Raw genomic sequence first — 27583 nt, forward strand, 5'->3', positions numbered from 1 at the left:
TAAATATGAAAGGTTAAGTGAAAAGAAACACCAGACGTTTTCAAGGTTTAACAAAATGGTTTTATATTATATTAGCAAGCAAACCACACACACTCTTTTTTTTTTTTTTTTTTGTGGCAGTTGCTACCAAAAAATTTTGGAAAAAAAAAAGAAAAAAAATTAAAAAAAAGTCACACAATTATGTCTTGCCATGGAATCCGCCCAACAGGTGACAAAAAATATTCAGCAAACTGTTCCCTCATCCTAGTAACAGAACCGGTGGAGCGAACAGAGGCACTTCGGTAATCCCACAAGGATGTCTCCAATTGTTCGTCATCCAAGGTAACGGGCTCCTTTGAAATAACAAAATTATGGAGCACCACACATGCCTTGACAACATCGTCTACAGTTTTTGTATCCAGTTTTATTGCCGTCAGCAGAACTCTCCACTTTGCTGTCAAAATACCGAAAGAGCACTCTACCACTCTTCTTGCTCTGGTAAGACGGTAATTAAATACCCGCTTGGTGCGGTGTAATTCACGGCTGCTGTATGGTTTCAGTAGGTGCGGCGACAGTTGAAAGGCTTCATCACCTACACACACATAGGGCAAGGCTGGTTCACTGGTTCCTGGGAGCGGTCTTGCTGGCGGGAAATTGTATGTATCTCCATACAGGCAGCGACCCATCGGAGAGTTTTTAAACACTTGGGAGTCGTTGGACCGGCCATACGCTCCTATATCCACAGCAAGGAATCGGCAGTTGGCGTCAGCAATAGCCATGAGTACAATTGAGAAGTATTTTTTATAGTTATAGTACTCTGATCCTGTTCCTGCCGGTTTTGCAATCCTAATGTGTTTGCCGTCCACAGCACCAACACAATTTGGAAAATTACACATTCGCTCAAATTGTTCGGAACTTCTCATCCAGATTTCCATTGTTGGTTGTGGGATATACTCCAGCTGTAAAGTGTCCCAAATCGCACGACATGTGTCCTTCACAATTCCGCCAATAGTGGAAATCCCCAGCCGGAATTGGAAATGGAGTGAAGTCAAAGACTCACCCGTAGCTAGGAAGCTGCAGGGAAAAATAAAAAAAAATGTAAAAAAAAATTGCACAGACCATCAACCAAGAAAAACAAGTGGAATGGCCTCAAATAAACCAACAAATTACATGCTACAGTAAATGCGGCGCAATGTGTCAGCGCAGTATTCTCTGCAGCATGTAATAACATTCAATATAACCAATGACACAAGAAAAAAAAACAAGTGGAATGGCCTCACATAAACCAACAAATGACATGCTACAGTAAATGCGGCGCAATGTGTCAGCGCAGTATTCTCTGCAGCATGTACTCACATTCAATATGAGCAATGACATAAAGAAAAAATGCTTACCGCAGTGTCACCATGAGCCGCTCCGCCGGTGTGATGGCAAGCCTCATCCTTGTGTCCTGCCTTTGGATGACATCCTCTATTTTTCCAACCAAATAATCGAAATGTTCCATCCTCATCCGTACATAACTAAAGAATTTTTGGGGGTTGCACCGCAACTCCAGATAGAGAGTGGACTGGACACCCCTGGTCATCCGCAGCTCATTGATTGGATGTATCCAGAATCGTCGCCTTCTCCGTTGCATCATCCGTCTTTCTGCTGCCGCCTCCTTCTCCCGCACTATGATATCCAGGCGATTCGTCTCAAATATAACTTCAGTAACCAAACTCGAAATCCTCCCAATTACACCATCCATCATTGCCACTAAACTAAAACCCTCAAAGATGTGCTGTAAATACAGTCAGTATATAGATTTCCCTAGTTTCCAGTAGCCAATCAAATTTTGGTGCCTCCCATTTTAAAAACGGATCCGTCGTAAAAACGTATGCAACGGATGGAAAAAACGTATGCAACGTATGCAACGCATCCAGCATTTCAACGGAACCGTTTATCGGATTTGCGACGGTTTTGCGACGGATCCGTCGAAATGCTGTATTCGTTGCATACGTTTTGCAGTTTTTTGACGCATCCGTTTTTTCGGGAAAAAGACGTTTTTGGGACGGATTGCAGTTAACGCTAGTGTGAAAGTAGCCTAAAGCTGAAAGGAAGGATAAAACAATAAACCCATTTGAGCTGCCATGCTCTTTGTTTTCTAAGGCTACTTTCACACTTGCGTCGGTAAGGGCCCGTCGCAAAGCGTCGGGCCGACGTACCGACGCACGTTGTGAAAAAAATGAACAACGGGGGCAGCGGATGCAGTTTTTCAATGCATCCATTGCCCCATTGTAATGTCCGAGGAGGAGGGCGCGGAGTTCCGGCCGGGCATGTGCGGTCAGAAATGGCAGACACGACGCACAAAAAAAAGTTACATGTACTTTTTTTGTGCCGACGGTCCGCCAAAACACGACGCATCTGTCGCACGACGGATGCAACGTGTGGCCATACGTCACAATGCGTCGGCTAATGCAAGTCTATGGAGAAAAAACGCATCCTGCGGGCAAATTTGCAGGATGCGTTTTTTCTCCAAAACAACGCATTGCAACGTCCGTCACACAACGCAAGTGTGAAAGTAGCCCAAAGGCCCCTTCACATTAAGCGACGCTGCAGCGATACCGACAACGATCCGGATCGCTGCAGCGTCGCTGGAGAGCTGTCACACAGACCGCTCTCCAGCGACCAACGATGCCGGTAACCAGGGTAAACATCGGGTAATTAAGCGCAGGGCCGCGCTTAGTAACCCGATGTTTACCCTGGTTACCATCCTAAAAGTAAAAAAAACAAACAGTACATACTTACCTACCGCTGTCTGTCCCCGGCGCTGTGCTTCTCTGCACTCCTCCTGTACTGGCTGTGAGCACAGCGGCCGGAAAGCAGAGCGGTGACGTCACCGCTCTGCTTTCCGGCTGACCGACGCTCACAGCCAGTACAGGAGGAGTGCAGAGCACAGCGCTGGAGGACAGACAGCGTTAGGGAAGTATGTACTGTTTGTTTTTTTTACTTTTAGGATGGTAACCAGGGTAAACATCGGGTTACTAAGCGCGGCCCTGCGCTTAGTTACCCGATGTTTACCCTGGTTACCAGTGAAGACATCGCTGGATCGGTGTCACACACGCCGATCCAGCGATGTCCACGGGAGATCCAGCGACGAAATAAAGTTCTGGCCTTTGTTCAGCGACCAACGATGGCACAGCAGGGGCCTGATCGTTGGTCGCTGTCACAAAACGATTTTATTAACGATATCGTTGCTACGTCACAAAAAGCAACGATATCGTTAACAATATCGTTATGTGTGAAGGTACCTTAAGCTGTCAACCAAACTGGAACTGATAATAAGAAAAAGATAACAAACAATAGAGAGAGCAAGTGCCGGTCAAGTCCCTGTTAGCAATGCCCATCATAACTGCAAGCTACGGTATTTTTACAGGCTTTGCTGTAAACAGTTTCCCTTTAACCCCTTTCTGACCTTGGACGGGATAGTACGTCCGAGGTCAGAATCCCCGCTTTGATGCGGGCTCCGGCGGTGAGCCCACATCAAAGCTGGGACATGTCAGCTGTTTTGAACAGCTGACATGTGCCCACAATAGCGGCGGGTGAAATCGTGATTCACCCGCCGCTATTAACTAGTTAAATGCCACTGTCAAATTCTGACAGCGGCATTTAACCGTGCTTCCGGCCGGGCAGCCGGAAATGAGCGCATTGCTAACCCCCGTCACATGATCGGGGTCAGCGATGCCTCTGTATAGTAACCATAGAGGTCCTTGAGACCTCTATGGTTACTGATCCCCAGTAGCTGTGAGCGCTCATAGCACACCTGCATTTCTGCTGCATAGCAGCGATCTAATGATCGCTGCTATGTAGCAGAGCCGATCGCGTTGTGCCAGCTTCTAGCCTCCTATGGAGGCTATTGAAGCATGGCAAAAGTTAAAAAAAAAAAAAAAAAAAAAAAGTAAAAAAAAAATGTGTAGAAAAAAAATAAATAAAAAAGTTTAAATCACCCCCCTTTCGCCCTATTCAAAATAAATCAATAAAAAAAAAAAATCAAACCTACACATATTTGGTATCGCCGCGTTCAGAATCGCCTGATCTATCAATAAAAAAAGCATTAACCTAATCGCTAAACAGCATAGCGAGAAAAAAATCCGAAATGCCAGAATTGCGTTTTTTTGGTCACCGCGACATTGCATTAAAATGCAATAACGGGCGATCAAAAGAACGTATCTGCACCGAAATGGTATCATTAAAAATGACAGCTCAGCACGCAAAAAATAAGCCCTCAATCGACCCCAGATCATGAAAAATGGAGACGCTACGGGTATCGGAACATGGCGCAATTTTTTTTTTATTAGCAAGGTTTGGAATTTTTTTTTACCACTTAGATAAAAAATAACCTAGACAAGTTAGGTGTCTATAAACTCGTACTGACCTGGAGAATCATAATGGCAGGTCAGTTTTAGCATTTAGTGAACCTAGCAAAAAAGCCAAACAAAAAACGTGTGGGACTGCACTTTTTTTTTTGCAATATCACCGCACTTGGAATTTTTTTCCCGTTTTCTAGTACACGATATGCTAAAACCAATGCTAAGCCCTCACATGGCCATATTGACGGAAAAATAAAAAAGTTATGGCTCTGGGAAGGAGGGGAGTGAAAAACGAACATGGAAAAATGGAAAATCTCAAGGTCATGAAGGGGTTAAAAGCCTTCAAAATCCTCCTGTTCGTCATCTGATTTCATAAATACATCAATGAGATCTTGTGATACAGCTGTAAGGCAGTCATCGTATGGATCGAATTCCGTATCAGATGGTGTGGGCTCAGCTTCAGCTTCCTCTTCATCTTGCCACAAGTAGTCGTCCTCCATACCATCTAATGAATTTGATATGCCACACTTCTTGAAAGACTTGATTACTGTTTCTGCACCAATATCATTCCAGGCTTTTATGACAAACTTGCACAAAACATCCAACTGTGGAGCACGCATGTTTCCTCCTTTTGTGAATGACTTTTCTCCGCTAACTATCCATTCATTCCACTGTTCTCGAATGCGATCTTTAAATGGCTTATTTAGGCACACATCCAGTGGCTGTACTAACGATGTCAAGCCTGCAGGAATAACTGCAGCATGTGTGTTTAGTCTTGCAAGTCTTTGCTTGGTGCTAGGAGTTAAATAAGCCCTGAACATATCCCACACCAGTAGACTACATTTGTTAATAAGTCCACCTGGTCGCCTGCTCCATACATTATCAAGCCATAGCTTTACCCCTTCTTCATCCATCCAGCCTTTTTCATTCACATGCACAAAACAACCAACAGGGAACTTGAGTTTTGGCACTGTTTTTCTTTTAAAAATAATCATTGGTCTCAGTTTGCCGCCATCAGCTGTGCATCCTAATACCACTGTAAAACTAGACTTCTCATGCCCCGTTATTTTAATTAAAATTGTTTTTTCACCTTTTTGATAGACAGTTTTATTTCCAACCATATCAAAATTCATTGGAGTTTCATCCATATTTCAAATACTACTTAACGGATAGCCATGTTTAGTGCGCTGTTGTATTACGTATTGATGGAAACTATTCACTTTGCCATCAAGATCTGCAGGTAATTTTTGGGCAATTTTCAACTTTTGCCTCAGTACCATATTTTGCCTTGCCATGAATCTAGTACACCCGGATACAGTGGCCTTAAAGCTGTTGCTGTGATCTGGGTTAGATTTGGCCCACTGAAGTGCAAACAAACGTATTTGATTTCGTGTCACTACACCGCTTTGGCGGTGCTCATTCACCATGTCTGCTACATGTTTTTCAAGTTCTGGCTAATGTGGGGTGCCTCTTCTTAATGCACACTTACCCCTTGGCATACTCTTTAATGCTTTTTCATTTGCTTTCCAGTCCTGAACCATCTTTTCTGTTACACCAAATTGTCTTGCCGCAGTGCAGTTATTATGTTCCATGGCAAAATTTGCAACTTTAAGTTTAAAACTGGCTTCATATTTCTTTTTTCTTGCTGGTGGAGACATGATGGGGTTTTGACTGCTGGCCATTTGTAATGCACTGTATGTACTGGTAAACAGGTACAGATACTGATGATGAACCTTGCGATTGGCTGGTTGTTGTATACAAGCCCTGCTTGGAATGGTCCCTGTCTGCCCTGCCCTTCCTGTCACCAAGACTATTAGAGTGCATCCCTCTGGCCCGCCCTTGTACCTATTACTGATACCTCCAGAGAGCGCAGGTGTCCCAGGGTATGGAAAACAGCCAGGACGGCGCTGTGCCCAAAAGACACACCTCTTTCACCTCTCTGGCCTGCCCTTGTATCTCTGCCTCTCTCGCTCTGGAGGATCCCGCATATGCGCACCTGCGCCACTGCCTCGTCACTGCAGTGCTCCAGAGCGAGAGGCAGAGATACAAGGGCGGGCCAGACAGGTGAAAGAGGCGTGTCTTCTGGGCACAGCACCGCTCTCCCGCTGATCTCTGGAGCGCCTGCAGCTTGCTTCACCTTCCAGTAAGGTGCCCCCTCACCTCTTCATCAAGACCGTTTTTCCCCCCCCCGCCATATGTGGCGCCGCCGTATAAGGCGACAGTCGACCGCAGCATGCTCCACAACCGCCGTATAAGGCGACACCGGCGAATAAGACGACCCCCCCAACTTTTCTGAGGTTTTTCAGGGGTTAAAAAGTCATCTTATACACCGGAAAATACAGTAGTTTTTTTTAAATTATTTTAGCAGAAAAAAAAAACCTGTAACATTTTTCTTTTTCCATTCATTGGAGCTACTGTAATTGTTTTTAAACAGTTTACTTTTTTATAACCCCAAGTCCAAAAAAAAGCTTGGATGCTGTGTAAATTGAAAAGAAAGCCACTGCTGTCAATTTTTAAAAGTTCATTTTTTCAGAATAAATGGAAAAATAGAATTAGACTTACTGGTAATTTGGTTTCTAGTAACCCACCACAACAGCACACTGGAGGATGTTACCCCTTTCCTAATAGGGACAGGAAGTGCCAAAGAGGTTAAATAAGTCCTCCCATATCCTTCCCCTCAGTGTTATTATAAAGGACCACAGGAGAAAGAATGCTTCAAATTATATTTATATTTCAAATTATATTTATTCTCTTTAAAGAATGAAAATTAAGCAAAGGGAGGGACTACCCAGGTTGTCGTGGGTTCCAAGAAACCGAATTACCAGTAAGTCTAATTCTATTTTCTCTAGTAACCCCCACATGACAGCACACCGGAGCAGTAACCAAGAGTAATGTTTTAGGGAGAGACTATAGCTGGGAGGACTTTTCTCCAGAAGGCTAAGTCCTCTTGTGACATCAGGTCTAGCCTGTAATGCTGGAGAACATATGGACCGAAGACCTGGTAGCAACACTGCATATCTGCTCGATGGAAGAACTGGCTTTCTCGGCCCAGGAGACAGACGTTGTTCTGGTAGAGTGAGCCGTAAATTTCTCTGGCAGTGGAAGGCCCTGGACATGATATGTCACCAAGATTGCTCTCTTGATCCAGTTGGCGATCGTGGATCTGGAAGTCTTCTCTCCCTTATTCTGGCCTCGAAGGTGAACAAACAGGTTTTGGTCCTTCCTAGTTTTTTCCATCACCTGAAGGTAATAGAGTACCGTTCTACGAACGTCCAAAGTGTGGAACTGTTCTTCTTCCTTATTTCCTGGCTCTTGATAGAAGGAGGGAAGAATTATCTCCTGAGACTTATTAAACTCAGACTACTTTGGGAAGAAATGACGGATCCAATCACAGAATAAGTCGGTCCTGGAATATCTTCACGTAGGGTTTGTTGATTATTATTATTATCATCATCAAGAGAGCTTGTAATTCACCCACTCTTCTGGCTGTAGTTATTGCTACCAGGAAGGCTGCATTCCAGGAGAGTCTGTCTACGTCTATGGATGACAAGGGCTTGAAAGGTGCTAGTGTGAGCTCCTTCAAGACCACAATGAGGTCCCAGGACGGAACTAAGTTCGTAGCTCCATCGTCTGATCAAAATATGAGCTTAGGGCCGCCACCTGGACTTTGAGGGTCCTAGGTCTGAGACCTTCTCTGGCCCTTCATGCAGAAAATCCAGTATCCAAGCTAAAGGTACCGTTACACTAAACGACTTACCAACGATCACGACCAGCGATACGACTTGGCCGTGATCGTTGGTAAGTCGTCGTGTGGTCGCTGGGGAGCTGTCACACAGACAGCTCTCTCCAGCGACCAACGATCCGGGGAACAACTTCGGCATCGTTGAAACTGGCTTCAACGATGCCGAAGTCCCCGGGTAACCAGGGTAACCATCGGGTTACTAAGCGCAGGGCCGCGCTTAGTAACCCGATATTTACCCTGGTTACCATTGTGAAAGTTAAAAAATAAATAAAAAAAAAAAACAGTACATACTCAGATTCCGATGTCTGTCACGTCCCCCGGCGTCCACAGGGTTAAAACTGCTTTCGGCAGGAGAGCTGCTAATGCACGTGCTGCTGCCGAGAGCTTTCCCTGCACTGTGTCAGCGCTGGCCGTAAAGCAGCGGTGAAGTCACCGCTGTGCTTTGCTTTACGGCCGGCTGGCGCTGACACAGTGCAGGGAAAGCTCTCGGCAGCAGCGCGTGCATTAGCAGCGCTCCTGCCGAAAGCAGTTTTAACCCTGTGGACGCCGGGGGACGTGACAGACATCGGAATGTGAGTATGTACTGTTTTTTTTTTTGTTTTTTTTAACTTTTACAATGGTAATCAGGGTAAATATCGGGTTACTAAGCGTGGCCCTGTGCTTAGTAACCCGATATTTACCCTGGTTACCAGTGAACACATCGCTGGATCGGCGTCACACACGCCGATTCAGCGATGACAGCGGGTGATCAGCGACCAAAAAAAAAGGTCCTCATCATACCCAGCGACCAACGATCTCCCAGCAGGGGCCTGATCGTTGGTCCCTGTCACGCTTAACGATTTCGTTAACGATATCGTTGCTACGTCACAAAAAGCAACGATATCATTAACGAAATCGTTATGTGTGAAGGTACCTTAAGTCCGGCTGGTGTGGATTAGTTCGTTCGGGTGCACTCCATGAGATAAAGGTCTTCCATATCTTCTGGTACAAAGAGTTTGTTACTGCCTTTTGGCTTTTCTGTAGAGTCCTAATGACCCTTTCTGTCAATCCTCTGGTCTTCAGGATAGAGAACTCATAAGCCAGGCCTTCAGATGTAACCTCTCGGGATCCAGATGAAAGATTGGCAGCTGGTGGAGGACGCTTCTGACCGGGGGTAGCTCTACCGGTTCTTCAATCCTGAGTTAGGCAAGGGTACCGAACCATCTTCTTTTGGGCCAGAATGGTGCTACCAAGATTACCTTGACCTTTTTCATTCTTATCCTTTGTAGAACCCTTGGTAGGATTGGTAATGGAGGGAAGCCATGGGCCAGTGTGAATGTCCATGAGTGGGCTAACGCATCTACACCTAAGCAGGGATTAGCTGGATTTAGTGAATAATATTGAACCACTTTTGTGCTCTGTCCACTTGCAAACAGATCTACCTCTGCATGGCCCCACCATCTGGTCAGTATCTGAAAGACCACGGGATCTAGACTCCATTCCCCTGGATGGATTTCTGTTCTGCTCAGAAAATCGGCCTGTATGTTTATTGCACCCTTTATGTGCAGAGCGGACAGGGAGAGGTGTTCTTCAGACAACAAGAATATTCTGGCTGATATTGCTTTCAGGTCCTTGTGCCTTGTAATTCCTTGAAGACGAAGGTGGGCAACTGTTGTCATGTTGGCTGAGAATATTTTGACAAGGGTATCCTGGACTAGGGTTACTGCGGTCTTGAGGACCTCTTCTACCGCCTTCAGTTCTTTTAAGTTAGAGGATCAACGGCTTATCTCGTCTGACCAGCATCAATGGAATACATGTTGGGATACCATGGCTCCCCATCCTTTCCCGCTGGCATCTCATCGTCCACAGTGAACACATCCTTCATCTCCGCTGGAATGGTCAGCCTCTTTTCTGGGCATTCCCACTCTTCTAGGACCAGGTCCCAGATGTTTTTTATGAATTGGAAATACCTGCTTCTTCCTAGAACGGAGAAGCCCGAACATTTCTTCATCTACCGTCTGGGCAGTCTTATCCTCCTCAAACTCCATGGTCCTCCTTACTGCCATGAGGAGTTCCTCTATATCACCTGAGAAATATATCTCTAATGTTGGGAGACCTCTGGGTGCAGGATTAATTTGCCTTCTTCTAGAGGTTCGTCTGGGATTGACGTTTCATCCTGAGAGTCATCATCCCTTTCCTCCTCTAAATTAAGCTTCCCCCTTTTAGCTTGTGAAAGGACACTGGGAGAGGGTGCGGGCTGGGAAAAAGCGGCCAGGGAGGTTTTTATTTCCTGTTGGATTAGGCCCTTAATTTCTTCCATCAAAGATGGTTGCTCTTCCCTGATGAATTTCTCAGTGCACTCTTTGCCTAATGCCTGCTTATGCGAAGAGGGCAGCTTTTCTTGAACAGACTGCACATCCCAGTGAAGCCTTGGACTTGATTCCTGGTGTAGGTTCCTTGTCCCCCTACAAGAAAGGGAACAAGGAATAACAAGGCTCTAAACCTGCACACAGGGAATGGACACCCCATGCCAGAGTACTCACTGGGACCGGGAGGGTGCTGGTATCTGCAGACGCAGAGCGAGAGGAACCTGACATCTCCATGCTGTTTACCACACAGTGGTCTTACCTTAGATATCTTCCTTGTCCGGGGCTCTTATAAGGGCGACCGGACTCGAGCACCTGACCTCCTCCCTCTGATGTCCAAATGTGGGGGGGTTGGGGAGGGGCTCGCCGACAAGATCTGTGCTGTAATTTGCCTATGTGTTCCAGCGTGGAACGCAAGAATCCTCTCTGCATGCAGAAGCAGGCTGGCGTGTGACATCCCATCCTACCGCCGGCTTCAGACCCAGAAGTCTTCGAGCATGAGCGCCCAGCACAACACACTGCTCTGGATCCACAATGCCGGAGGAGAGGGAGTAGGAGAGCTCAGAGTGACCTCCAGCCGAAGAATCCCTCACAGGTGCGGACTGGAGGGGGGTCCCCGAGTCCAGAATAGGAGAGGTAAGTCTGCTCCCCTGCCTGAATCTCTTTTTCCCCGGTGACTGTTGCTGGCACAGCAAACCGTGGATGACCTCTTCATCCCTAGTAGGGACAGGAAAGAACACTGAGGGGGAGGATGTGGGAAGGGTTATTTAACCTCTTTGGCATTTCCTCTCCCTATTAGTAAAGGGGTAACATCCTCTGATGTAGGGAAAATATCTAACTTTCAACTAAGGGTATGTGTCCACTTTCAGGATGGCCGGCGGTATCGTCGGAGAGGCAAACACGCTCTGCGGTAAGCCCCGCCCCCTTTCTGGGACGCGATGATGCCCGATGTGTTCATAGCACATATCCGGGATCATCGCTCCCCACCATAGGGCCCTGTGCTATATCTTGCAGCGACGCAGCGTTGCCGCAAGATATACGGACATGCTGCGATCTGAAAAGACGCGCAGCATATCCGGAGTTGCAGGGCCGCCGCGTGCATGTTACCACGCATAGTGGAGACGGGATTTCATTAAATCCCCTCCACTATGCTGTAACATCTGGACGCTGGGTGTTTGACGCTGTGTCCCTATGCAGCGTCAAACACGCAGCGTTTACTGCACGTGGACACATACCCTTATGATATGTGTTCCATTGTGAATACAATATCGCTGTAAGACTTTCAAATCATTCATGCTTTCTTTACATTTTACACAGTGTCCCAATTTTTTTTTTTTTTTTTTTTTTTACAAACTAGGGCTTTATAATTTTTACTAATAATTTAATATTTAATGGAAGCACAACTCCTTTTAATCTTTTTTTGTACCTGGGTTTTTTTTTTTCATAATTATTTTCATGCAGTTTCAAAATTAAAAGTAAACATTGTATGAGGGAGCAAGCAGCGGCTTTCAAAAACAATGACCTACTGTTTTAGAAGGAAGAAGTTTCCAGATAATATTCTTCCTCTTACAACATCATTAAAACCTTCTCTTCTGGTTGTAGAATACATAGCTTCTGTTGAAACTTCGACATCAGCCCGATGCCCTGTAAAGCATAAAAAAGCCACGTTGCTGAATACACAATAATAACAGCATAAAGGTAAAACATAAATGAAGCCTAAGGCTATGTGCACATGTTGCAGATTTTGATGCGGATCCGCAGCGTTTTCTGACGCGCGGAATTGCATCAAATCCGCAGTGTAGTGCACCACCAATGTTATTCTATGTGAAATGAAGAATTGTTGTGCACATGCTGCAGAAAAATCAGTGCAGATTTGCAGCGTTTTATTTTCCGCAGCATGTCAATTCTTTTTGCGGACCTGCAGCGTTTCTGCACCCATTGACTTTCATTGAGTCAGGCACATGTGCAAAACCACAGGTGTAAGAAAGATCTGCGGATTTGCTGTGGATGTGAGCGCGAGAAATGCTGCAGATCGGGAAGAGGGAAGTGTGTGGGCGGAGAATATGTGCGTGTCTGTGTGCGGGGGTCTGTGTGTGTGGGTCTGTGTGTGTGTGGGTCTGTGTACGCAGCCATTGTCTGATGGGATTACTGCTCCCATCCAGCTATGAATGCCCAAAGTGACAGCATTGCCGCTGATGGGAAAGCCGTCCCATCAGACATTGCATGTGTTCAGTAGTAAAAAAAAAAAAAAAAAAAACAACAAAACATACAGGTGCATCTCACAAAATTAGAATATCATTAAAAAGTTAATTTATTTCAGTTCTTCAATACAAAAAGTGAAACTCATATTATATAGAGTCATTACAAACAGTATGATCTATTTCAAGTGTTTATTTCTGTTAATGTTGATGATTATGGCTTACAGCCAATGATAACCCCAAAGTCATTATCTCAGTAAATTAGAATACTTTATAACACCAGCTTGAAAGAATTATTTTAACTTGCGAAATTTGGGTCTACTGAAATGTATGTTCGGTATATGCACTTAATACTTGGTTGGGGCTCCTTTTGCATCAATACATTGTGGCATGGATGCGATCAGTCTGTGGCACCGCCGAGGTGTTATGGAAGCCCAGGTTGCTTTGACAGCAGCCTTCAGCTGTCTGCATTGTTGGGTCTGGTGTCTCATCTTCCTCTTGACAATACAGTACACCAGTGGTCCCCAACTCCAGGCCTCGAGGGCCGCCAACAGTGCAGGTTTTCAGGATTTCCTTAGTATTGCACAGGGGTTGGAATCATCACCTGTGCAGATGATCACATTACCACCGATGCAATACTAAAGAAATCCTGAAAACTTGCACTGTTGGCGGCCCTCGAGGCCTGGAGTTGTGGACCCCTGCAGAACACCATAGATTATCTATGGGGTTAAGGTCAAACGATTTTGATGGCCAATCAAGCACAGTGATACTGTTGTTTTTAAACCAGGTATTGAAACTTTGGGCAGTGTGGACAGGTGCCAATTCCTGCTGGAGAATTAAATTTCCATCTCCAAAAAGCTTGTCGACAGAGGGAATCATGAAGTGCTCAAAAATTTCCTGGTAGACGGCTGTGCTGACTTTGGCTTTGATACAACACAGTGGACCTTCACCAGGTGAAATTCAAAATATTAAAATACTTTTTTCTGGCTGTGTCTTTATTTAACTCTTTCACTACTATAGGATTAGTATTGGATAGGTATCTTATGGATACCTCTCCATTACTAACTGGGCTTAATGCAACCTTACAATCAAAGGTGACATTAACCCCATATTACCCCATATGCCACCGCTACAGGGCAGTAAAGCCAGTAAAGGCTAAATATACAACTGCGGGAAGGGGATAATACCCATGGAGCTTCCCAGTCTAGAATTATCGGCCCCCAGCCTTCGGCATTCCCTCTTTGGCGCAGAAAATTGTGCGGGAGCCCACTGAATCCCCCCCCCCCTTTTTTTTTTAAATTAAAAATATTGCGTGCAGATTTTGTGTGTGTGTGTTTAACTATTTATGTACCATTTGATTAGGTTCATTACTAAACATCGGCCTTGGTATTATCTACCTATTATCTATCTCCTATCTATTGTCTGTGTGTATTTATAAACATTATTCTTCAATGGAGTATGTAAAATAAGAGGTTGGACAAAGAAATGATATCACAATTCTTTTTTTGTTGTTAAATAATAGACCTTTATTTAGGTTACAAAAACGCAGACACATCCGCATGAAAAAAAACGCATGAAAATCTGCACAAAAAACGCATCAAAACCGCAACAAAAACACATAAAAAATGCACAGATTTTTACCTGCGTTTTCTACAGATTCTGTGTAGAAAATTCTGCAGACAAATCTGCAACGTGTGCACATACGCTAAGGGATAACCCCTTCACCTCAAGCCTGTTTTCACCTTCTTGACCAGGTCACATTTTACAATTCTCACCAACCTCAAAACTTGAATGCTTCAACAAATTCCAGTTACTCTGAGAATATTTTTTCATGACATGTTGCACTTCATGTACTATGAGTGGTAAATTTTGGTCAATATGATTTTAACCCCTATCTGACCTCGGACAGGATAGTACGTCCGAGGTCAGATCCCTTGCTTTGATGCAGGGCTCCGCGGTGAGCCCGCATCAAAGCCGGGACATGTTTTGAACAGCTGACATGTGCCTGTAATAGGCGCGGGCAGAATCGCGATCTGCCCGTACCTATTAACTAGTTAAATGCCGCTGTCAAACGCAGACAGCGGCATTTAACTACCGCTTCCGGCCGGGCGGACGGAAATGACGTCATCGCCGACCCCAGTCTCATGATCGGGGGTCGGCGATGCGTCAGGATGGTAACCATAGAGGTCCTTGAGACCTCTATGATTACTGATGACCGGTGGCTGTGAGCGCCACCCTGTGGTCGGCGCTCACAGCACACCTCCATTTCTGCTACATAGCAGCGATCAGCAGATCTCTGCTATGTAGCAGAGCCGATCGCGTTGTGCCTGCTTCTAGCCTCCCATGGAGGCTATTGAAGCATGGCAAAAGTAAAAAAAAAAAGTTAAAAAAAATGTGAAAAAAATAAAAAAAATATAAAAGTTTAAATCACCCCCCTTTCGCCCCAATCAAAATAAATCAATAAAAAAAAAATAAAATCTACACATATTTGGTATCGCCGCGCTCAGAATCGCCCGATCTATCAATTAAAAAAAAGCATTAACCTGATCGCTAAACGGCGTAGCGAGAAAAAAAATTAGAAACGCCAGAATTACGTTTTTCAGGTCGCCGCAACATTGCATTAAAATGCAATAATGGGCGATCAAAAGAACGTATCTGCACCAAAATGCTATCATTAAAAATATCATTTCGGCACGCAAAAAATAAGCCCTCAACCGACCCCAGATCACGAAAAATGGAGACGCTACGAGTATCAGAAAATGGCGCAATTTTTTTTTTTTTTTAGCAAAGTTTGGAATTTTTTTTCACCACTTAGATAAAAAATAACTGAGTCATATTAGGTGTCTATGAACTCGTACTGACCCAGAGAATCATAATGGCAGGTCAGTTTTAGCATTTAGTGAACCTAGCAAAAAAGCCAAAACAAAAAACAAGTGTGGGATTGCACTTTTTTTGCAATTTCACCGCACTTGGAATTTTTTTCCCGTTTTCTAGTACACGACATGCTAAAACCAATGATGTCGTTCAAAAGTACAACTCGTCCCGCAAAAAATAAGCCCTCACATGGCCAAATTGACGGAAAAATAAAAAAGTTATGGCTCTGGGAAGGAGGGGAGTGAAAAACGAACACGGAAAAACGAAAAATCCCAAGGTCATGAAGGGGTTAATGTATGAAATGTCGAAAGGTTTACAAATAATGTGAACATTTCAAATTTTATGCACTTAAACCAGATACTGTAGTTATACTACACAAAATAGATGATGAATAAAACCTACTACATGTCTACTTCACATCAGCATCATTTTTGAAACATAATTTTTTTTATAGAAGGGTTAAAACTTAAATCAGCGATTTTTCATTTTTTCCATCAAAATTTACAAAACCATTTTTTAGGGACCACATCACATTTGAAGTGACTGTGAGGGCCCTATGTGACAGAAAATACCCAAAGGTGACACCAATTTAAAAACTGCACACTTCATTGTGCTCAATATCACATTCAACAAGTTTATTAACCTTTTAGGAGCCTTAAAAGAATTAAAGCAGTATGGAAGGAAAACAATTTAAATTCAAAATTTTCCCACAAAAATGTTACTTTAGTCCCAAATTTTTCATTTTCATAAGAGTAACATTAGGAAATGGACCATACAATTTATTGTGAAATTTCTCCTGAGTACACAGATATCCCATATGTGGTGGTAAACTCAAGAAACTTATCTAGATGTGCGGAAAACACTTTGAACCTACAGTGGGCTCCACAAAGTTTTATAACGTTGAGCAGTGAAAATAAAACAAAAATATTGCTTTAACCCCAAATTGGATAAAATGGCGCATACACTTTGCCGTGCAATTTCTCCTGAATACACCGATACCCCATATAGCCCCTGAGGTGCTAGAACAGAAGACCCCCCCCCCATAAGTGAACCCATTTTACAAATTACACCTCTCACTGGATTTGTCTAAAGGTGCAGTGATCATATTGACACCACAGGTGTGTCGCAAAATCTTATACCATTAGGCAGTGAAGAAAAAATAATTACATTTTTATCACACAAATTTTGTTTTTACAAATGGGTAAAAATGGCAGCAAAATTTGTCATACAATTTCTACTGAATGTGGCAATGCCCCATAAGTGGCTGTACAGTACTGCTTAGCAACATGGTGAGACTCGGGAGGGAAGGAGACCCATTTGATTCTTGGAGAACACATTTTCAGAAACTAGTTTGTAGACTCCATATAGAGAGCTGCTAATTACAAGAAAAGCAGAATCCCAATTCAAGTGACTCCATTTTGGAAAATACACTCTTCTGGGAATATACTGTATCTATAAGTGTAGTGACTCCATGGGGGTTTTTCAGAAATAAGCAGCAGTGGATGTTGCAGAGTGAAAATTGCAAATTTGCAATTTTCGTGCCTGTACATTTTAGTGCCCAGTACACTATGCCCAGCTCATGCATCTGTAGACATGTACCCCATAAATAATGATAATAATTATTATTATTTATTTAGCACCATTAATTCCATGGTGCTGTACATGAGAAAGGGGATGAAGCGGGCTGTCATTGCTACAGAAATGCCAAACATGTGGACACTAAATGTGGTTTAGGCACACTGGGGTTCAGAAGGGAGAGGGGCATTTGGATGTGCAGAATTCGCTGGATTTCTTTTGGGGGTGCGAGGAGACATAGTGCTCTTCCAGAGCATTTGTGCTACCAGTAACATGGAAGCCTCCTTTATTTCCCTTGACAGAAGACAGACCTGAGTGGGGGTTTGCTTCTTTTGTGGATTGAGTTGAAGCTTTTATTGAGAACATTTTATATAACATTTTGAATCACATTTATCCTGCGCTATACACTTACATCGAGGTTTACATCTAAATCTCCGAATGATGTGATTTCGATGAAAACCCCAAGGGTCCATTCACTATAATGAGGCAGCAGAGTTAGGCTGCCGTCACACTAGCAGTATTTGGTCAGTATTTTACATCAGTATTTGCAAGCCAAAACCAGGAGTGGGTGATAAATACAGAAGTGGTGCATATGTTTCTATTATACTTTTCCTCTATTTGTTCCACTCCTGGCTTACAAATACTGATGTAAAATACTGACCAAATACTGCTAGTGTGACGGCAGCCTTACGCTGGACGCTGTAAAGTTGTTTGTGGGATTATTTAGCGGGCGCCATGTCACGTTTGGAGAGCCCCTGATGTGCTTAAACAGTGGAAACCCCCACAAGTGACCCCATTTTGGAAACTAGACCCCTCAAGGAACTTATCTAGATATGTGGTGAGCATTTTGAACCCCCAAGTGCTTCACAGAAATTTAGAAAGTAGAGCCATGAAAAAATAAAAAAAATTTCCCCAAAAAATTTTAGCCACAATTTTTTTAAAATTTTCACGAGGGTTACAGAAGAAATTGGACCCCAACAATTGTTGTGTAATTTCTCCTGAGTACGCGGATTCCCCATATGTGGGAAAAAAAACACTGTTTGGGAGCAGGGCAGGGTTTGGAAGAGTAGGAGCACGGTCACTTTTTCAAAGCAAAATTGGCTGGAAATGAGAGCGGATGCCATGCCACATTTGGAGAGCCCCTGATATGCTTAAACAGTAGAAACCACCCACAAGTGACCCCAATTTGTAGACTAGACCCCCCAAGGAATTTATCTAAATGTGTCATGAGCACTTTAAACCACCAGGTGCTTCACAAAAAATTATAACGTTGAGTTGTGAAAATAAAAAAAAAAAATTTTTTCCACAAAAATTATCTTTTGGTCAAAACTTTTTTAAATTGTTACAAGGGTAAAAGGAGAAAATGGAATCCCAAATCTGTTGTGCAATTTCTCCTGAGTATGCGGATACCCCCTATGTGGAGGAAAACCACTATTTGGGCGGCTGTCGGAGTTTGGAAGGGAAGGAGTGAAGGCGTGACATTTTGGAATGCAGACTTTGATGGAATGGTCTGCGGGTGTCATGTCATGTTTGGAGAGCTCCTGCTATGCCTAAACAGTGGAAACCCCCCACTAGTAACCCTATATTGGAAATGATCTAGCGTATTCTTGGTACGTGAATTTTGTGGTGGCATACGTGAGTTATGTAGTGTACATCGGGTTGGCATATATACAGGTCCTTCTCAAAAAATTAGCATATAGTGTTAAATTTCATTATTTACCATAATGTAATGATTACAATTAAACTTTCATAGATTATAGATTCATTATCCACCAACTGAAATTTGTCAGGTCTTTTATTGTTTTAATACTGATGATTTTGGCATACAACTCCTGATAACCCAAAAAACCTGTCTCAATAAATTAGCATATTTCACCCATCCAATCAAATAAAAGTGTTTTTTAATAACAAACAAAAAAACCAACAAATAATAATGTTCAGTTATGCACTCAATACTTGGTCGGGAATCCTTTGGCAGAAATGACTGCTTCAATGCGGCGTGGCATGGAGGCAATCAGCCTGCGACACTGCTGAGATGTTATGGAGGCCCAGGATGCTTCAATAGCGGCCTTAAGCTCATCCAGAGTGTTGGGTCTTGCGTCTCTCAACTTTCTCTTCACAATATCCCACAGATTCTCTATGGGGTTCAGGTCAGGAGAGTTGGCAGGCCAATTGAGCACAGTAATACCATGGTCAGTAAACCATTTACCAGTGGTTTTGGCACTGTGAGCAGGTGCCAGGTCGTGCTGAAAAATGAAATCTTCATCTCCATAAAGCATTTCAGCCGATGGAAGCATGAAGTGCTCCAAAATCTCCTGATAGCTAGCTGCATTGACCCTGCCCTTGATGAAACACAGTGGACCAACACCAGCAGCTGACATGGCACCCCACACCATCACTGACTGTGGGTACTTGACACTGGACTTCAGGCATTTTGGCATTTCCTTCTCCCCAGTCTTCCTCCAGACTCTGGCACCTTGATTTCCGAATGACATGCAAAATTTGCTTTCATCAGAAAAAAGTACTTGGGACCACTTAGCAACAGTCCAGTGCTGCTTCTCTGTAGCCCAGGTCAGGCGCCTCTGCCGCTGTTTATGGTTCAAAAGTGGCTTTACCTGGGGAATGCGGCACCTGTAGCCCATTTCCTGCACACGCCTGTGCACGGTGGCTCTGGATGTTTCCACACCAGACTCAGTCCACTGCTTCCTCAGGTTCCCCAAGGTCTGGAATCGGTCCTTCTCCACAATCTTCCTCAGGGTCCGGTCTCCTCTTCTCGTTGTACAGCGTTTTCTGCCACATTGTTTCCTTGCAACAGACTTACCATTGAGGTGCCTTGATACAGCACTCTGGGAACAGCCTATTTGTTGAGAAATTTCTTTCTGGGTCTTATACCCTCTTGCTTGAAGGTGTCAATGATGGCCTTCTTGACATCTGTCAGGTCGCTAGTCTTAAGGTGCTGTCACACTAGACGATATCGCTAGCGATCCGTGACGTTGCAGCGTCCTCGCTAGCGATATCGTCCAGTGTGACAGGCAGCAGCGATCAGGCCCCTGCTGGGAGATCGCTGGTCGGGGAGAAAGTCCAGAACTTTATTTCGTCGCTGGACTCCCCGTAGACATCGCTGAATCGGCGTGTGTGACACCGATTCAGCGATGTCTTTGCTGGTAACCAGGGTAAACATCGGGTAACTAAGCGCAGGGCCGCGCTTAGTAACCCGATGTTTACCCTGGTTACCATCCTAAAAGTAAAAAAACAAACACTACATACTTACCTACAGCCGTCTGTCCTCCAGCGCTGTGCTCTGCTCTCCTCCTGCTCTGGCTGTGAGCGTCGGTCAGCCGGAAAGCAGAGCGGTGACGTCACCGCTCTGCTTTCTGGCTGCCCGGCGCTCACAGCCAGACCAGAGAAGCAGAGCGCCGAGGACAGACAGCGGAAGGTAAGTATGTAGTGTTTGTTTTTTTTTACTTTTTAGGATGGTAACCAGGGTAAACATCGGGTTACTAAGCGCGGCCCTGCGCTTAGTTACCCGATGTTTACCCTGGTTACCGGGGACCTCGGGATCGTTGGTCGCTGGAGAGCTGTCTGTGTGACAGCTCTCCAGCGACCAAACAGCGACGCTGCAGCGATCCGGATCGTTGTCGGTATCGCTGCAGCGTCGCTATGTGTGACGGTACCTTTACCCATGATGGGGGTTTTGAGTAATGAACCAGGCAGGGAGTTTATAAAAGCCTCAGGTATCTTTTGCATGTGTTTAGAGTTAATTAGTTGATTCAGAAGATTAGGGTAATAGGTCGTTTAGAGAACCTTTTCTTGATATGCTAATTTATTGAGACAGGTTTTTTGGGTTATCAGGAGTTGTATGCCAAAATCATCAGTATTAAAACAATAAAAGACCTGACAAATTTCAGTTGGTGGATAATGAATCTATAATATATGAAAGTTTAATTGTAATCATTACATTATGGTAAATAATGAAATTTAACACTATATGCTAATTTTTTGAGAAGGACCTGTAAGTAGGGAAGAGTGCATCAGGTTAGCATATGAGTTGTGTGGTTTAAGTCAGGTTGGCATATGCAAGTTGTGCAAGTCAGAAATAAATTTCTTAGTTCATGCATGAGTGGTAGACTCTAAAATAGTCTTTCATATGCAGACCAGGTTTGGCAGGGCAGATTTCACACTCATAAATCGTGTCTTTTCGTATCCCCCTTCTATAATACACTTTGCACCTTTTTTGCGTCCTTCCTCTCTTTGCAGTTTGAGGGACCCCACCAAAGGAATGTTGGGCTGGTACACTGGCCTTGATCACTACTTCCTGGAACTGAAGGATGGTCCCGGTCTGGCCTGTACATCGTGATAGTACGAAGGCATTATACATTGCCCTCTGTACGATGTGCAAGGCCAGCGTCTTGTACCATACCATGGCTTTTCTTACGGTACTGTACGGCTGGAGGATTTAACCAGAGAGATCAACTCCCCCCATGTTCTTGTTGTACCTCAGTACACAGTGTTGTTTGAGGACCTGTGTAGAGGTACCTCGTACAGAGCTGGTAGCGCTGACATCAACATGTATGGTGGTCAAAGAAAGGACACCCCTCTTGTTCGTGTACTTGACCACCAGCATGTTGCCGCTATTGGGCTCTGGCCTCGCCCTTCTAAACAGCTGCCCAATTAGCATCCTAGGGAAGCCTCTCTATTTTTTGTGGACAGTACTGTAGGCTCCTGTATCTCACAGAGAGAGGGACTTGAACAATGGGATGCTGGTATAAAAGTTATCTACATAGAGGTGATAACCTTGATCCAGCAGTGGATGCACCAAATCCTACACAATTTTCCCACTCAGTTCCAGTCAGGAGGGAATTCAGGGGATTGAATCAGAGTGTCCTTCCCTTCATAAACCCTAAACTTGTGGGTGTACCCCGAGGTACTTTCGTATAGTTTGTACAGCTTAATTCTGTATTTGGCCCTCTTACTGGTTAGGTATTGCCGTAATATGAGCCTCCCCTTGAAATTGGTTAGGGACTCATCCACGCAAATATCCCTTTGGGAGTTGTACACCTCAGCAAACTTGTTGCTGAAGTGCTCAATGACCAGCCGAACTTTGAAACGTCGGTCAAAGTTGGGGGTGTCTCATGGAGGACATTGTGCACTATCACCGCAATGCAAGAATTTGTGGATGGCCTCATACAAAACGTCAACACTCCAATATTGCCAAATTTATGGCTTCTTCACTATCCCTATGTGAATAATCAGGCCTCAAAACTTCATTATTTCTATGGTGTCTACAGGGGTCTAGTTGTTAAATGGTGATTCAGATTTTGGGATAAAAATTGCTGGACATACAAATTTGTTTGCAACACTATGAGATTTACAAAATATTCAGAGAAAATGACTTTGAAAAATTCAATTTCTGTGAGGCTGGTGGTGTTAAATTGGATTCCTCATTGCGCCACAAACAATCAGGAATCCAACTTGACACCACCAGATGTGGATCATAATTTTCGGGAGGTGAGGTCCATATGGGGTCAGTAACGTTAGGTGCTGGATCAATTTCTGCCTAGGGGCTTCTGCGTGGTGGTTCTATAATCGCTAGATTTATAAATAAAAAAAAAAAGAAAAGAATATAGAAAGAAAAATATAAAAATGTGGTAAAATAAAAAACAAACTTACTAAACGGACGTCAGTATATATAAAAAAAAAAAATACTGAGAATCCACAACTGACATTGAACCTGATTCAATTCAGTAAAAAAATTATAGTACTAGTCTACGATTACTACATTATATTTTACGTTCCCTAATCTAATTTTTTTTTTTTAAGAATCAAGAAATAACAACTCCCAACAACTGGAGGTTGATCCCTGATGTGTCTTAGTGATTAGCACTCAATGGCTGTAGGACGCACGGATTATTCTTTTTTTGTTCCGCGCTGACACAAACCCAATTAAGTAAAAAATACTGTAGTAGTCTATGATTACTAAGGTTTATTTTTACTGTCCCTAATCTAATCAACTAATCTTATTTTTTTTTTCTCTTTACTGACACTAACTCAATTCAGTAAAAAATACTGTACTAGATGACGATTAATACTGTATATTTTTACTGAATTGAGTATATTTTTTATCTAATCGTATCAACTATCTAAATGATTTTTTACTTGATTCTTTTTTCACAAAAACAAAAAACAATCGGAGGCCAGGTCAGTGATGTTAGTCACCCACCAGCGCTCGATGGCTGTAGAACGCACAAACAGATGTGTTGCAAAAAGGGGACAAAAAAAAGTCCTTGCCACAAAAGAGCACATAGGTGGGGAAGAGTTGTGGGAGACTAAGGGATGGAAGGGGGGTAGAGGGTGATTAGGGAAAGATCAGGCAAGGATCAGGGAGGAATCAGAAATTCTTTTTTCTTCTTCAGGGGTATCAGCAGGAACACAGGCAAGCTGCAACGATCTCAGTGATGGCACTGGGTTCTGTGGCACCAGCACGGCACACGGACGGACAGAGTGACTGCCCTGTACAAATCCGAAGCTAGACTGAGGATGTACAAGGCTGTAACTTACAGGTCACAGTGCATCTGTGCGCTCTGATTGGTGTGATAGTCAATTGCACCAATCAGAGCTGGCCCTGGTTGCCAGACACCAGCCTATGGTCAGTGCCCTTACAGCACCAATCTTATGCTGGACATCAGTGTTTCAGGCAATCTAATTGCCTGAAACACTGAGAAACGCTGCGATTGGCAATTCAGCATTGAACAGCCAATCACAGCGATCGTAGTTGCGGAGGGTGGAGGGGAGCATCGCCACCCCTGGACAAAGGCACCATGTTCCCTGATTTGAGAAACAAAAGGGACAATCGTGCGATCGCCGCGCAATTAGTCGCGGTGGTTGCATGATTGATATGATGTACATGTACTGCAACGGTCAGGAAGTCCTTCCCGATCATGACGTACATGTACTGCAAATGTCGGGAAGGGGTTAAACAGATGTAAATATGACAGTAAAGCATTTCAGAAGTTACAAGTACCAATTCTATAGATTCAATAACCTTTTTATTGTGAAATGAACTAATATTTACCATATTCCAGTCCATCAAATCGAGCCATATTTGAAGCGACTTCAGCTGTACACAAGACATGGTAGCAAACAATAGAATAGCGTGTGTGAGGCATTGAAACCTCAACCACTCTGGCTCCAGCATTCTCCAACATATCTGTTGCTTTTGTCCAGAGAGAGAGTATTTCTGTAGATAATCCTGGGGCATGATATTCCTTTACAAAAAACAAAAAAAAAACAAAGATAAAAAAACACACAGAAAAGTTCCAGATTGCAAAACAATAACTCATTTAGACTGATATAGATGCAAAAACACCAAAAATGAAACATGCCGTTTTCTTTAATGCTCTGCTTCTTAGCGTTCAACTTGTAAAAGCGCTCTACAGAGTAGATTCAGGACTTTGGGGGATAATTCCTCCATAATACAGCTTGCAATGAAACTTTTCGCACTGCTATATCTCTCAAAATTTGGGAGGAAAAAAATGCATTAAGAAAAAATAAAGGTACAGTATAGACACAAAGCGGATAATTGTGGTACGGACCCTCTGAGTTCATTTGTATGGACCAACCAAGGGCAGTAAATGATCGCCGATTAGTGAACGTTTACCCATTATTGGACATTTAACAGTCTGAGAACACAGGCTGACTGCAGTCAACAATGCTGAGTGTGCAGAGGCTGCCATTTGTCTCCACAGTGCAATTCCTTTACATTTGCACAAAACAATGCGCCAATGAGAACGATGATCTTTTATGCTGCGCAACAGATAATTTCACCCACTAAACAACTGTTTTGCTCGATGAGCGGGTGATCAGCAGCCTGATACACTGGCAGATCATCATGAAACAAGGGTTTATAAGAAAGCTGGTTCATGGTTCTATTTCAGTGTAAATGCAGCTTTATTCTACATAGACTTTTACTTGTCAGAACAACCTCTCAAACAAAAATTGTGTTCCAGAGGTCATATAGGGTGATATACTTTTGTCAGCCGTTTTAAAAGCTTTAGCAAACTGGCTTTAGTTTTTTTTTTTTTTTTTTTTAAGCTGGTTGTCCAAAAGGTAAGAAAAAAAAATCAAGTGTACTAAAATAAAACGTACACAAGACTCAATGCAACATTAGCTAATGCAGTGAAGCAGCTCAGGTGGGCACCTAAAAGACTTGGTTTACAGACCTTTCGCGATGGTATGCCATACCAGCAGGTGACACAGGCATCAAGCAATAACCTCATAAGTCACAGTGCTACTGGCATCCCTGCTAAGGCTACAACTTGTAGGGATTCACGCTCTAAGGTAGGCACTAAAGTTCAACCAGTCACTGGATTCTTGTGTCAAAACAATGTGAGATTTTTTGAACTCCATAAACGTGCAGTTTTTTAAATGAAACCCAGTCTTTTCCCAGCACACAAAATGGCTATTGTCGATTGCAACCAGTGATTACAGTTTGGTGCACACAACCTGTGCAGTCTCCTCTCAGAGAGATTCTGGCTTGTCTATCTCCTGCACCTACACAACCCTCACTGTTCAGCTCCCCTAGCTGACTGACCAACCAACAAACACAGGGCCTGGATGTAGACACAGCTAACTAGGCGCACGTACTTAGGACTAGGTTTTAACCTTGTCCTATCTGGCTTTCCTACATACCCTTCCCTCTGCCCAAAGTTGGGGGCTGGGCATGGTCTGCCAACCCCAGTGGCTACATACTAATTTCCTGAAACACCCTTTTGGAATGCTTGGACCTGGTAACTCCGAGAACCTGCTCCTGTTCGTGTGTACCAATTTCCGACAGTGCTGTTTATGTGAAGCTGCCAAATTTCCTACTACTTTGACACCCACAATGTTGACTTCTGACTGTGCCAACCAGCAAGGGATTTCGAGTGGGTCCCTATTCTTCCAGGGTTTTAATACGTTTCCATAATATATCGGAAGGGTTTTCTTTTCTCCGGTCGGTGTACTTTATAGTTGATCTCTCACCTCCACCACCTCATAGGTCCACTATATGCCACTTGATATGGAACTTATTCTCAACTGTGGGCACTAACACAAGCACCTGATCCCCAGGCTTAAACTGTTTTACTCGAGCCAACTGATTATACTCCCTGGATCGTGCCTTGAGGAGGTACTCTTTTACCTAGCCTCTCACTTTGGTCCCTCGACATAACAGATCATTCTGCCTAGCTAAATGTGGAAATCTATTATTGGCTCCTAGGGAACAACATTTCATACACTTACATTTTCCAGAGTACTTTACCGATAAGTCAGAGCTGGGCAGCCCAAATTTGTCCTGGGAGTCCCAGATCAGGGACATTGGCATCAGGGAATGATCCAAATCCCCCTTTCTAGCCAGCACATTGAAAGGTAATTCACTATTTACGTTATGTGACCTTGTTAGCCGACTCCTGGCGGCTAACTGGACTACTGGGCTTTACAGCTTCAGTCTACAAATCTCAGAACAACAGATAGTTACGTCAAATAACAATAGCAAGCAAAAAGTATTTGACCACTCTTACTTTTTGAGACACGGAACCAGTGTCTGTGTGTATGTTGACCTGGGCCATGGGATAGTTCTTGGCGTCTTCATGGATACACCTTACCACCTCCTTCCCAGTAACTAGCACATGGAAGGTGTGGCTTTTACTAGGGTCACCGAACTCTGAGTCCAAAAGTTTAGTCACAGTAACAATGTTCACCTAGCACAGCCTAGAACTCTTACCAGGGTCACTGCATGTGGGATGTCCAAAATATAAGAATCCCATGGGTTCTGATACCGGCAGACGATGGGCTGATATATAACCTGGGGCACAACACTTCTAATAGACTGAAGGTACGAGATGTACTCCTTGAACCCAAACCTGACCCCTACTAGTCTTTAGGTGCCCATCTTCTGTGTGTCCTAAAAAGGTGACCTCAGGCTGCATGACTGCTCAGGGTGTTCTCCACTGCTAAGTATCTTTCCAGGTCATCTGTATTCTGGGGATCTCATTGGGAAACCCAGCATTGCATGGACCTAGTTAGTGAGTGTATAAATTGGTCCACTACCATTCTTTCCACCATCTGTGCCAGAGTGTAGGTCCTAGGCTGCAGCCATTTTCGCACCAGGTGTAACAGGTCGAACATCTGGGACCAAGGAGGCTTCCCTGTTTGGTAGTGCCAGAGGTGCACCCATTGTACCGGGACTGCCAGGTCTGAAAGTGCAGTCTCCTTGGCCCGGATAGCTTTGGTCAGGAGAGCCATCTGCTGCTGAAACGGTTGCTGCTGCTGTATTTGATGTTGACCCAGAACCAATTGCTTAACAAGCTCCTTCATGCTTTCAAACTCTGTTCGCAAAGCTGTAGATGTCTTTACCCAGGATACGCGGCTTTTAACTGTAATCCCCTGTGTTCTTTTGGACTAGGCTCACATTCTCTACCAATTGAAAGACTCACACTCTCAGGTAGACACTAGAGTTCACACAGGCACCGCGTTCTTGTGTCAAAA

At 43.9% G+C, this 27583-nt stretch overlaps 2 protein-coding genes across 3 annotated transcripts in view; both read right to left on the reverse strand.

Annotated features, from left to right (window-relative positions):
- The window catches only part of QRSL1 (glutaminyl-tRNA amidotransferase subunit QRSL1), a 121988-nt gene that overhangs the window by 15349 nt on the left and 79056 nt on the right, over positions 1–27583 (reverse strand). For both annotated transcript variants that reach the window (XM_069726280.1, XM_069726282.1), the window contains 2 exons: positions 24135–24327; positions 11942–12059 (listed from right to left, as the gene is read on the reverse strand). In XM_069726280.1, coding sequence (XP_069582381.1) covers positions 11942–12059; positions 24135–24327 — 311 coding nt within the window. The remainder of the gene's footprint in view (positions 1–11941; positions 12060–24134; positions 24328–27583) is intronic.
- On the reverse strand, positions 36–2066 carry LOC138637521 (uncharacterized). Its single transcript, XM_069726279.1, has 2 exons — positions 1374–2066; positions 36–1053 (listed from the first exon to the last, which is right to left on the reverse strand). The coding sequence occupies exons 1-2, from the start codon at positions 1727–1729 to the stop codon at positions 171–173; spliced, it is 1239 nt and encodes a 412-aa protein (XP_069582380.1). The 5' UTR covers positions 1730–2066; the 3' UTR covers positions 36–170.

This window comes from Ranitomeya imitator, chromosome 5, assembly GCF_032444005.1.
Source record: "Ranitomeya imitator isolate aRanImi1 chromosome 5, aRanImi1.pri, whole genome shotgun sequence".
Taxonomy (NCBI): Eukaryota; Metazoa; Chordata; class Amphibia; order Anura; family Dendrobatidae; genus Ranitomeya; species Ranitomeya imitator.